The 12,827-nt window shown below is 39.8% G+C and overlaps 1 protein-coding gene across 5 annotated transcripts in view; it reads left to right on the forward strand.

Moving 5' to 3' along the window:
- Window positions 1–12,827, forward strand: part of KDM4C (lysine demethylase 4C) — a gene marked incomplete at its 5' end in the record, with an annotated part of 196,664 nt that overhangs the window by 126,390 nt on the left and 57,447 nt on the right. For all 5 annotated transcript variants that reach the window (XM_080987740.1, XM_080987737.1, XM_080987739.1 and 2 more), the window contains 2 exons: window positions 2,868–2,923; window positions 9,919–10,027. In XM_080987740.1, coding sequence (XP_080843866.1) covers window positions 2,868–2,923; window positions 9,919–10,027 — 165 coding nt within the window. The remainder of the gene's footprint in view (window positions 1–2,867; window positions 2,924–9,918; window positions 10,028–12,827) is intronic.

Consider the following 12,827-nt stretch of genomic DNA (forward strand, 5'->3'; position numbering starts at 1 on the left):
GGTGGCGCTGTGGGTTAAACCACAGAGCCTAGGACTTGCCGATCAGAAGGTTGGTGGTTTGAATCCCTGCAAGGGGGTGAGCTCCCGTTGCTCTGTCCCAGCTCCTGCCCACCTAGCAGTTCGAAAGCACAAAGTGCAAGTAGATAAATAGGTACCACTGTGGCGGGAAGGTAAACGGCGTTTCTGTGCGCTGCTCTGGTTTGCCAGAAGCGGCTTAGTCATGCTGGCCACATGACCCGTAAGCTGTACGCCGGCTCCCTCAGCCAATAAAGCGAGATGAGCGCTGCAACTCCAGAGTCTGTCACGACTGGACCTAATGGTCAGGGGTCTCTTTACCTTTAAGGAACATCCTAAGGGACATTTCAGGATCAAATCAGAAACTGGGACGGCTTCTCTGAATCAGGGATGTCCCTCGAAAATAGGGACACTTGGAGGGTCTGGCGGATGTGGTAAAGACCTCGTGGTTTAGTGGTGAGGAGATCTATGGTCATTTTAGTGAGAGCAATTTCAAAGTAATGTAGAGGGCAGAATGTAGATTGTTATTACATGTATTACCACAGGGAAGCGGCGCCTGTAACTGCAGAAATAATATTCTTTCATTTGGTGACTTTTGCATAGTGGGATTTCAAGCATCTAAACTAACCCTGAGAATTGCCCATCTTTAATAATGCCTGTAACAGACAACTAGTTGAGAAACTAGCTTCTTTCCTGTTGTCTTGCTCAGAAGCTTCTCCACTAGTGTATGAATCATAATGCTGATGCAGCAGTGATAAAGCATAATGCTTCTCAGCAGAGTTTCAGTATGGCTACACTAGAGCTTACACCTGTATATGGATTACAGCACCTCATTATGATAACGACTTAGATAGAAGAGAGAGAATACATAGAAGAGCAACAAATATTAAGGAAGGATTAAAAATGGCTCTGTTCATGGATAGCTAGGGGAGTTTAACTGCATACAGCTTGGAGGAAAGGAGATAACAAGAGAATGTGATAAGAACCTGCAAATATTTGAGAGGGACTAACAGAGGAATGCGGGATGACTTACAGCGGCTGAAGCAACGTAACAAGAATTGGTGTTTTAAAGTTAGCAACATGAAAAGCATAATCTAGAATAATTATGTTTACCATGTGGCTTACACATGGAATGATAGTATTGGTTCAAGTCACAGGTTCGTTAATGCCTTATATGGTTTTCAGTGTCTCTTAGAAGTTACAGGAAGTGAGAAGAAAATCCAGCTCTTTTTCCTCTGCTGAGCAATGTATCTACACTTACAGCACAATCCTATTTGAAAATAAATCCCACTGAGTTTAATGGATCTTACTTCCAAGAAAGTGGGTATAGGATTGCAGTTTTTATATGTTTCATTTGTATACAGGTTGTTGGTTTGTTTGTTTTTAGATATAGCAAAGGGCTATTGGGTGCACAAGGCTGCATGAAAACTAAATTTCCTATTTTCACATACAATTTGGAGAAAGCCCTCTCATTACATCAGTTCTTTTAGGCTTAGTTACTACTGCTGCTTTCCCTGTGGCCAAGTATATAAGACAAGGCTGAAGCCCAAAGCAAAATTTAGGTAAGGAGGTAATGGCACCCAACTGGATAAAATTAAGAGGTAGGCTGTAATAATGTGATACTCTAGAAAACACAAGTGGAATAAATCTCCAGCTCCTGCAGCTGGCACCCATAAGGAAAAGCACCAACCGCTTAAGAATTAATACTCAAAAAAGAGAAATCAGCTGTGCTTATCTGATGTGCAACAATGGCTCTGTTAATAGAACCCTTGAACTCCTTTAGGTCTGCCAGCTCTAAGGAAGATGTAAATATTGCACTTATATGGTTGGCCAACATGGAGAAACTTCATTCCGTAGCCATTTGATAGAACTAGATGTGATGTAAGAAATCTCTGATAAGAATTGCCTGCTGTTTGCTCAAAAATTAATAGCACTTGCTGGCAGATAAATCAGAATGAGTATGTAGAACTAGTGGAAGGGAGAATTTAAATCCAAAAAAGTGCCAGGGAGGGGAAAATCCAGGTAACTACTACAGGGTGAGTATTATCAGGAGAACATGGGGTAGAATAAATATCCTTCCCAAAATGACATTGTCTTTACTTGATTTGACCTTTCAACCTCTGGTGCCTATGTTTTGTTTTCTTAAAATAAAATCATGAGAGATCCTAATCATTTGCTTCGTGTCTAATATGCCACATTACCAAACTTTTTTGCTCATTCATTGTGAAACAGATCAAAGCCCTTAGACATGTGTCCATATTTCACTTCTCTTCCATACCCTTTTGCCTGCCCCTTATTCAGTACTTGTGCCATCCATTCTTTCTCCCCCTGCAAAAATAAAAAATAAAAATCACCACTCTCCGTCAAAACCTGCTAAGTAACTTAATCTTCTACACTACCCTCCCAACCTACATCATTTATCCCTTCCTTTGTAGCATAGTACAAGAGATGCACTATAGTGATCTCTTCTTCTGTATAGATTTCTCTGGAAATTGACAAGTATCCTCCCTTGTAAGCTTTGGCTTCACTTAGGCTTTACCTTTCCTTTACTATACCTTCAGTCAAATCTGGCAAAAATGCGGTTGTCAGCCTTTAGAAGAAAGCCCCTGACTTGCTAAGTTCTCAAAAACAAAACAAAAAACAACAACGCTCACCATCTTTCTGCAGGGACCTTATTTTAAAACATTTTGAGTACCTCAGTACCAGGGAGCTTAATATGACAAAATTCAGCCCCTCCCCCCCAAGAACCAGTCAATTACACTCCTAATTTTTTATACCTTACATCCAGGTGTGTAACAATGCTTTTTAGCTAATTTAGATTAATTCTCTCTTTTTAAACATTTCTTTTGTAGGAATGTTGTCTGTGTAATTTGAGAGGTGGAGCGCTCAAGCAGACTACCAACAGAAAGTAAGTGAATTCTACAGCAAAGCACGGGGGGTGGAGCAGGATTGGGCTTGGGAACCAAATTTTGTCTTTCCCCATCCTGGTGGACCATTTTGACAGATGGATGGCTCCTCTCAATTACCTGATGTCACCATGATGTCAGGTGACCCATCTTCAAATTAAAGAATGGGGGGGGAGGGGCACACTCTTAAATGCCTTCCTGGTTGTTCTTCCTTTGCAGCCCGGCTGCAAAGAAAATTCTCGGATGGAACTATGGCTTTCAGTCAGTGCTGCAGTGCTAACTTCAAGCCCAACGTTCTGTATGGATCAGCTGTATTTTGAAGCTCCCAGATGGGAACTCAGGGAACTCTTGTCCTTTCTGTGCTTCAATATCAATATGTGGTTGTCATGTACAGTGGTGCCCCACAAGACGAATGCCTCGCAAGACGGAAAACCCGCTAGACGAAAGGGTTTTCCGTTTTGGAGGTGCTTCACAAAACGAATTTCCTATGGGCTTGCTTCGCAAGACGAAAATGTCTTGCGAGTTCCTGCGGGTTTTTTTTCCTTTCCCCCCCTTTTCCCCAAGCCGCTAAGCCGCTTATCAGCTGATCCACTAAGCCGCTTAACAGCTGATCGCTAAGCCCCTTATCAGCTGATCCGCTAAGCCACTTAACAGCTGATCGCTAAGCCACTTATCAGCTGATCGGCTAAGCCGCTTAACAGCCTGATCCGTTAAGCCACTAAGCCGCTTATCAGCTGATCCGCTAAGCCGCTTAACAGCTGATCGCTAAGCCCCTTATCAGCTGATCCGCTAAGCCGCTTAACAGCTGATCGCTAAGCCGCTTATCAGCTGATCGGCTAAGCCGCTTAACAGCTGATCCGTTAAGCCACTAAGCCGCTTATCAGCTGATCCGCTAAGCCGCTTAACAGCTGATCGCTAAGCCGCTTATCAGCTGATCCGCTAAGCCGCTAATACTGTAGCGCTAATCCGCTAAACCGCTAATGGGCTTGCTTCGCAAGACGAAAAAACCCGCAAGACGAAGAGACTCGCGGAACGGATTCTTTTCGTCTTGTGAGGCACCACTGTACCAGCTACATGTGAACCCACCCTAAATTTTTTTAAAAATATCATAATTTTGTTGCCACCGTGCTTTGCGTACGGTTTGGCACCTCTGAAGAATGGTTGTAACACATTTTTTCCAAAAACCTGTTGGTGCAATTTTGTATTATTTTGATTAGCCTTTCTGTCAAAAAGGACTGGGTTTTAACTGGGTTTTAGAAATGCCTGTGGAAACTTAAAGAAAAGATTACTGCTGTGTTACTTACTTTCCTTGCAAACTCCACTTTTAGTGTTGGGTTTTAAATTTCAGTTAGCAGGCTTAGACAAAGACAGCTTCAAAATGTAATTTACGTACAGTATTCTTTTATCTCTACAAAAATGAGCTAACATATGGACCTCTCTTCTCCAACTGAAAGGTACAGGTAGCTTCCAATTAAGTTGCTAAGTTAGGTTGCTGCTGCTTTTTAAATGCATTTTGTGAGCTAATGTGCAAGTTTTGTTTTATCATCCTCTCATGCTTAAATATTCCACACTCAGCTTTTGTTGATGACAATATAAAGGAAGGAAATGAAAGCTCATTTGTCATTGTTTGCATGGGCAAGTCTTACAGTTTTATCTCATGTTCAACTTATTTTTCTTTAGCTCTGGAATTCTGTGATTATGGTAGTTAATGTGGTATCACTAAACTTTTGAAAGAAATGAGCATTTATTAACAAAATAATCAATCTGAATCAATTTAGAATAAGTCTGGAACTCAAGCTGGTTGGTTTTCTTACTATTACTTACAATAGACTCAGAAAATAGCTCTGCAGTTGACACCATACTCTTTGTAAGACCAATATTCTGTAGTCAAATAGAGCAATGTTTTAGCTTAGCAAATGATGGAACTAAAGGAAGCTTTACCAACATGGTACCTGCACAGACTTTCCCAGGTAATCACAGGTCTTTCCTCCCCTTTTTGAAATTAGACGTGAAAGAAGCATTTGTTTGTAACCAGCTATTGTTGTTGTTTGTGATCCCCACAAAAGTTTTCCCTGGTTTGCAAATGTGGCCATGGTTCCCCAAAGGCTGGTGATCCCTGAACCTTTTTGTTATAGAAAAATCTGTACCACTAATTCAGTGCTATTTTTGTGCACCCTTCAGTCATTTCCTCCAGGAAAAGTGTGTATTTCCAAAAAGACTTCCATTTAAAAGCTCTCTAATTCAAGTCCTTTCATTATTAGCACTGTTAAAGACAGTCTGAATAGGCAGAAACCTCCTCTTGGTTGACTTTCACCCTGTTGAATAACACTTAACAATTTATGCTCTGGATATTCCAGGAACTTCCCACCCTCGTCTTTAGTTTTGAAATATCAGTCAGGTACATGTTTGGATCTTTATGAAAGGGACAGCAGTTCAGATTAAGAGCGAGGTTAAGCAATAACTTTCCACATGACTGGGTGGACAGGAGCATCTCCACCCCCATCGTTCAACCTGGACACTGAGGTCCGGCTCCGAGGACCTTCTGGCAGTTCCCTCATTGCGAGAAGCAAAGTTACAGGGAACCAGGCAGAGGGGCTACTTGGTAGTGGCGCCCGCCCTGTGGAACACCCTCCCATCGGATGTCAAGGAGATGAAGTAACTATCTGGCGTTTAGAAGACATCTGAAGGCAGCCCTGTTTAGGGAAGTTTTTAATGACTGATGTTTTAATGTACTTTTAATCTTTTGCTGGAAGCTGCCCAGAGTGGCTGGGGAAACCCAGCCAGATGAGCGGGGTATAAATAATACATTATTATTATTATTATTGACAGGGTGCCCCCACTTGGTTCAGCCTTCTATCTGGAAGGTTGTTCCACACCTCTCTGGTTCAATTATAGGCAGCAGGACTGCTTCACACAGTTCTGATTCATCACTTCGGAAAGTTGGCGAGGAGACTGATCTTTGCTCTTTTTTCTTTCTTTCAATTTGCTTACGCTGTAGCTTGCACCCCGCCCTTGCCTCCACCATTCCTTTGTTTCCTTGCCTTAAAGCTGTGTCTGTGATTTTGTTTTCAGGGCTAGTTAGGACCCTTTGCAGAAATACCAGCTGGAATATTCTGAAGGGAAGAGATACTTCTAGCTTTGAACTTAACTGAGAAGAGTTCAGAGAAACCAAGAGGATGGGACTGACTGGACCTGGGCTCAATGGCAGCATAATTGGCCACTCTGCCGCTGCTGGAGTCTTAGCAGGGATAGGAAGTATCCCTCACAAAGTGCATGCAAAGGAATCCCACTTGAAATTCATTATTTCTATCCAGTGAGGTTTTTTGGTTCGGCTTCTCTGACAGAATCCCTGCTTGCCACAGCGATGGCTCTGAAAGTTTTAAACTGACAACACCATCCTATTCCTTCCCCATTTGGACAGGAAATATTCACACTCCAAGTTTTCTAATTTCTTAGGTCTCCTGTATTGTTCTGTTCTTGCTGTATCTGGCTCTTGAAAGCCAGGAAAAGGCCTTTAATTTTTATTTATTTTATTTAGAAAGATTGATAGATCATAAGAATCATTAACATAATAAAATAAAGCAAAAATCCACCAAACTGTTCAAAAAACAAGTATAAGATCATCATCAATTTAAAAAACTGATAAAACTTGCAAAACTAAAATAATCATAGATAACTATTTTAAACTACTACTTAACATATAACATTTCCCCCTTCCTGGTTCTTTCCTCTTCTCCATAAGAAAACTAGGTTTTTTGAAGACGCACCTTCAGAGTTCCCTATTAGGCAATTCTCCTACTTTAGTCTTTTCTCTCTATCTCTGGTTACAAAAGTGGATGGTCTAGGCAAGGACAGGGTGGTCTAGTCTGTGTATCCATTATTAGCCCACTCTTTTCTTAATTTTTTCTGTAATGGTGTTTCAAGCCACAATACTACTTCCCTTGCTCTTAAATTGTCTTATATTGTCTTGTTATCACCTTTAAGTTTCTATTGATTTATAAATGAATATTCTAATTACAGCTGCAGTGTGTTTATTGCTTTCTGTCTGGAGCAAGCACACTAAGCTAAAGTCCCCAAACTAAGCAAAGTTATCAGAGCCAATGCCATCCTGCCTATGTAAAGATCTTGAGAGTTAAATTCTAATTCCCTCAAATTACGCGAGTACGCATGTAAGATGTATCTGTATGTGAATGTGTGCACTAGTGCACTAGCGGAACTGGTAACACATTTTTGAGCAGTGTTCTATAGATGGTCATATGGCATGTGTAAATGATTCATGGCTTGGTTTAGATGGTCATTCTGGGCTTCAAAAACTGTGGTTTATGAAGTTGGGCATGAGTGTTGGGCCCTGGTACCACACACCTCATCTTCTGGCTTTAATACAAATGGAATCTTTGCAGCAGTTATGTCTGAACCAAGGGATTCTAGCTTAATATTGATCGATGTCTTTATTTCTCAAATGCGGTATTGCCATACAGATAAATTTATAATACATCTGCCCAGTATTTTAAATTAGCTGCAAATAGTTATTATAATCTCTTTGCAGTCAGCTTTTTAGCTAAATGTTAATTAAGCATCAAGTATCTCATAATAGAGTGCTGACGGAAATAAACAGATTTCAAAATATAGATCAAGGAAATGTCAGCTAAATTGAATGCAACATTTTTCTTTGATATCTACCGATGAGAGCCCACAAAGGGCATGTATGAAAATCAAAATCCTTTCTGTGCGTATTGTATCTTAAAAGAAAAATCATGAATGAAAAATGTGGGAGTGGTTTCTGTTTATAGAGGAATCCAACTTCCACACGTTTCACACGTGTTTCGTGTCTTTTCACAACACTGTGTTTTGCTATTTTTGTGTTTTGACTCGACTGGCAGTTTTAAATAGTAAAACCATCGCTTTCCACAGGAGTCTGTGATTTCCTGTAATCACCTCACTGGTTTCCTCTTTTAATACATTTCCTATGAGTAATATCTACCAATCCATATTAAGTTATTTATAAAGACTTTTTTTTCAGAATGTAGAGAAACAGGAAAACATAGTGGGCAGTGAAGGATGGTCAGAGAGTTTCCAGAAAAAATGGATTTCCAAAGTCACGGGACCATTCCCATAAAACCCTGTTCTAGACATTCGCAGATACAGAATCACAACCCTGGGTAGAGGCTCTTAATACACAAGAGCTGTGGTGTAGTGAGACAGGGACAAAGGACCACCCACTCTTTTCACAGCTGGTACAATGATGTCCTGGGGTCCTATTTTCCATTCTCCTGGGGTGCATGCCAGGTTTTTGTCGCCTGAGAAACCCACCAAGTCCACACTAAGCTGAGATAAGAAAGACTGCATTATCCTGTAAGGTTAAGGTATAAACTGCATTTTCATTTTGACTTCTCTTTAAGCCCCTTTATTATAAATCAACAAAAATGTCACAATATAGTGAGGCAACTTTTGAGTTCCTCCGAAGTCTTCGTAAGCTTGATTGTTATATAAGGTGGTAAGAGGGCTGAGAAAAATGCTGGCTTCATTGCATTGGCCAAAATTCATTTTTCTTTTATATCCAGGCTATGCAGACATGGCTATGCAGGATATAATCAAAAGTGCCTGCACATAAGGATAACACTACACCACTAAACAAGAGTCTGTTTTTCCCCTGCACACTTTGGCTGGCCAGCTGGGTACATCAAACACAACCATCAGGGAGCTAGGCAAGTTATACTTGTCGTCAGGATTAAGCAGCTTCTGCTGTTTCTTCAGTATGCATGATTATCTCAATGCCACGAGGAACGCAGCCCCAGGACTCTTCATACTGCGTTTTCTAATAGAACTGGAACTATTTTCAAACAATACTTGTAAAGGACCTCAGAATAAATATTTATGGTATTTATTTCTCACCAGTGGCCGAGATCCAGTCCTCCCATGTGTGGACAAAAAGTGTTTCCAACTTCCATTATATGTGTGTCAGTTTCTGTTTAGCTGCATCTCACACCATTATATGTGTGTATGTGTGTGTTTATATTTATTTATTGTGCTTTCGTTAAGTTTTTAAAAAATATATCTATATAAACATAACAAGGATAGGGAAGTTAAGGGAGAACAAATAACAGCTCACAAGGGAAAGCCCTCTTTCCATTGTGAATCTTGCTCTCGAGATGAGGTCATCAATATGCCTTCTTGGGGTCCCAACACCCTCAGGTGCTTCCCTTGGCACTTTTCTGACATTTGCAGGGTTGTTTAGTTGTGGGGATGCTTTTCATTTTTGGATGTGGAGGCTATTGTTTGCATTTCTGTTTTGTGCCTTATCTGTTGGGGCAGTGGTTGTCTTAGCAACACCATTCTTTTCACTGCTGAGATGGATATTCTGTGGCTTCTTAGATTTCCACCGGTGCTTCCAGAGCCAAAAGGATTGGGGACCCCTGCTCGCACAGTGCTCTGTATGTGGTTCTTTAGCGCTCAGTGAATATGTAACAAGTTTTTCCAGTAATGGACTAGAATATTTTAAACAAACTTTTTCGAAATTACTGGGCATGTATGAATGAGGATGGAATCAAAAGAAATGTTTGTCTGATTTTACAAGCCAAGGGAGCCTTTCACCTACGTTTCTTTAAAAACAGCAGCCCAGTTTTATATGGCAAACATTGCGGGAAATTGCGGGAAGAATCAGAAGGATTTTGTGACGTGGCATCTGATCAAACAGAAAAAGGAAAAGATATTGCTGGGTACCACCAAACATTGATATGCCTAAAGTAGTTGGATCTGAGCCATTATTATTACTGTTGTTGTTTTAACAAATGTAACACATTATATGGTATGAATACTGTGTAAGCATATCAGTTTGGGGAGGAAATTATGGTTTCTCATTGCATTCCTTGTGAAAAAAATACCATTATTCAAAAAATAAAGTTTGAGAAATGCAGTGGGAAAATCTATTTCTCTCTCTGTATGTATATACTTTAAAATGTTTGCATATCTTTCTTTTTTGTATTGTTGTTATTTACAGGTGGGCTCACGTCATGTGTGCAATTGCTATTCCCGAAGTGAGATTTGTGAATGTCATAGAGAGGACACCAATAGACACAAGCAGGATACCTTTGCAGAGGTTAAAACTGGTGAGCTGTAATGATCCAAATTTCTATTCTGACATATATTTTATGCTTCTAAGAATGTGTAGTAAACGTCATTGATGATCTTCATGTTGTGCAGTTGTCACAGAGTGCTCAATTTCTGTTTTAAAACGCCTGTCAAAATGTGTGAGAACTACTGTTTTGTGCTTCCTGTTCAGAATTGCATTCAGTTATATACTCAGTAGCTGAGGGGAAGAGCTGTGGGGAACCTTGAGCTCTCCAGGAGCTGCTGAACTACAACTCCCATCATTCCCAGCAAGCACAGCCAGGGATGATTGGGGTTTTAGGGTAGTAACATCTGGAGGGCCTTAGGTCCCCCACACCTGAACTAGTGGAACAAAACCATCATTTCCATAATAGTCTTTAAGAAAACTTAATCTAAAAATTTCCTAGAAATAGCAGAGACTGAAAACACCTTCCATTGGCTGGCAGGCTTATGACATCACAATTTAGCTTCCCTTGTCACTGCTGATCAGTTTTAGGCAGTGATTTCCTTTTCTTAAAAAAAATACACCATGTTCCCTGGAATCCCTGTTTGTTAAACCTAGCCATGTGAGGACAGGCTGCTGTTACTGTTTATGAATGAAAGACATTCGGGAGATTGCTCCGCAGTAGCTGGAGAAGCTAAAATAATTAAAACAATTAAACACTGTTAGAAGTACAATGGTACCTCTTGTTGTGAATGGGATCCGTTCCGGAGGCCTGGCTGTATACTGAAATCTTCGTAACCGGAGGCGCAGTTCTGTGCATGCGCGTGCGGCAAAACTTGGAAGCATACACTTCCGGGTTTGCCGCATTCACAACTCAAAAGTTACGTTACCCGAAGGTAATTTAGTGGTGCCAGTTCAGCACGGGTTCCCCTTCCATTGAGCTCTTTTACAAATTACAAATTACGTTGCAAAGGATGAGTATAACGAAGTGGGCATTTGTTTAGTTCAGCTATGAATTAGAATATGTTTGTCAAATAGTGGTAAAACAGAATATCGTATGATTTATGCTTAGTATGCTCCTACTTTGAATCCGGTTGATGTAAAGTTCCATAGGGTTGTATCCCCATGTTGGGTCTTGTCGGAGCTGAACTTAGTTGGATACAACCCAGTATCTTTATCATGTTTCTAAATTTCTTCAGTTTTGTGTGAATGAACTATGATAGGCATTGGGAGGTTAGGTCAGGGATAGACGATTGTCTCTGCCATTCTTCAACATTATTCCTTTTTAATCCTATGGCAATAGTTATCAGTTGAGTTTGGGGAAAAGAAGAGACAGATTATAGTGAAGGAGACACCCCTGGAAGGAATTCCAGGTGAGAAACTGATGGAGGAGAGGGGCAGAGGAAAGGACCTGCTATATATATGTATCATTTTTAAATTATTCATTCACATATTAAATTTTCTTTGTTCCTGTAACATGATGACATGCATTAGCATTTTGTTACAATACAGTTTACAGTTCATCCATACTGAAAGGACAGTGATCGCCGTTTTACACAGTAAATCATGTACAGACCAAATGTCTATAAAAGCTCTGTTGAGCAATCTAACTTTCTCCGCAACCTTGTGAGAATTTGCACATTGCTTCTCCAATTTTATGGTTGCTTAGCGCAGGCCACCACGATTGTGAGATCGTACTGGATTGATGTCTATTATAAAATGTAACTCAGTGCTCCACAGAATGTTGAAAAGTATATGTGTATATGTATGAATAGGTCTGATAGCTGTGGCTAAAACAATAAGTCGATACAAACCTCTAGGTCTGATTCTGCCATTATGTCAGCACTGCTGTCATTATGTCAGCATTGTTTTATTTCTGTTTTTAAATTCCTCTTGGTTTTCAGCAGAGTAAATGGCACAGGAATTTGTACATCTGTCTGTACCTTGACCAATGGTGCCCCCCCCGCCACATAGTTTCCTATTATTTTTACATTTCAGATCTATTTCTTCAAACAGAGGTAGAAAATGAGTTTTAGAAAGACTGAAGTTGCCCTTGGGCTTTTGATTACCTCAAATTTGTATTTGAGAAGTGAATCCAATACAAGCATGAGTATATTCTGAGTGAGAAATATTATTTTGAAAATAGAATTACACAGTGATGATGACTGATCTACAAGCCTTTCAGTATCTGGCTAAGGCTAAAGTGTTATATGTAGAAACATATTTGCTTGAAAATTCACACCTGAAGGCAGATAACAGTAAGCTTGAAAGCCAAAGATTATAGTCTTGACCCTTGAAAGGGGAAATCAGTTCAAAAAATAGAGATTTCACGGTGGCATGCCTGTATAAAGAATGGAATCTTCACACTGGACAAATATGACTTTAAAGCACAGGCATTTCATCTTCTGAAATATTTTAAATATTATTATTATTTAAAGTAGAACTAAAATCTTGCCCATTCTCTTTGATCTAATTTTGTATAAAATTAGGTTTATAGAGACCCTTGTTTCTAGTTGTAGAAAAATGCTTGACAGTGATGCATACCACTGTTGTCATGCAATTCTTGAAATATAAGCAAGTATTGATTAACTTTCAGCAATTTTAAAAAATATTGCTGCAGGCGGTAAAATCAAGGAAAGTCATTATACCGAACATTAACTTACACATTAACTAGCTGACTTTCACACATTTTATGTTTTAGGGGAGAGCACTCAGGCATGTTTAACCATATTTCTAAAATGTTTTTAAAATTATATTAAAATAGTTTGATGAAGAATAAACACTTCTTCTTTTTTTCAATTAGAGATTTGCTAAAATACAGAAGATCCTTTAGCTGACTAACCCACCACTATTTA

Source organism: Podarcis pityusensis, assembly GCF_964106645.2.
Source record: "Podarcis pityusensis genome assembly, chromosome: 17".
NCBI lineage: Eukaryota > Metazoa > Chordata > Lepidosauria > Squamata > Lacertidae > Podarcis > Podarcis pityusensis.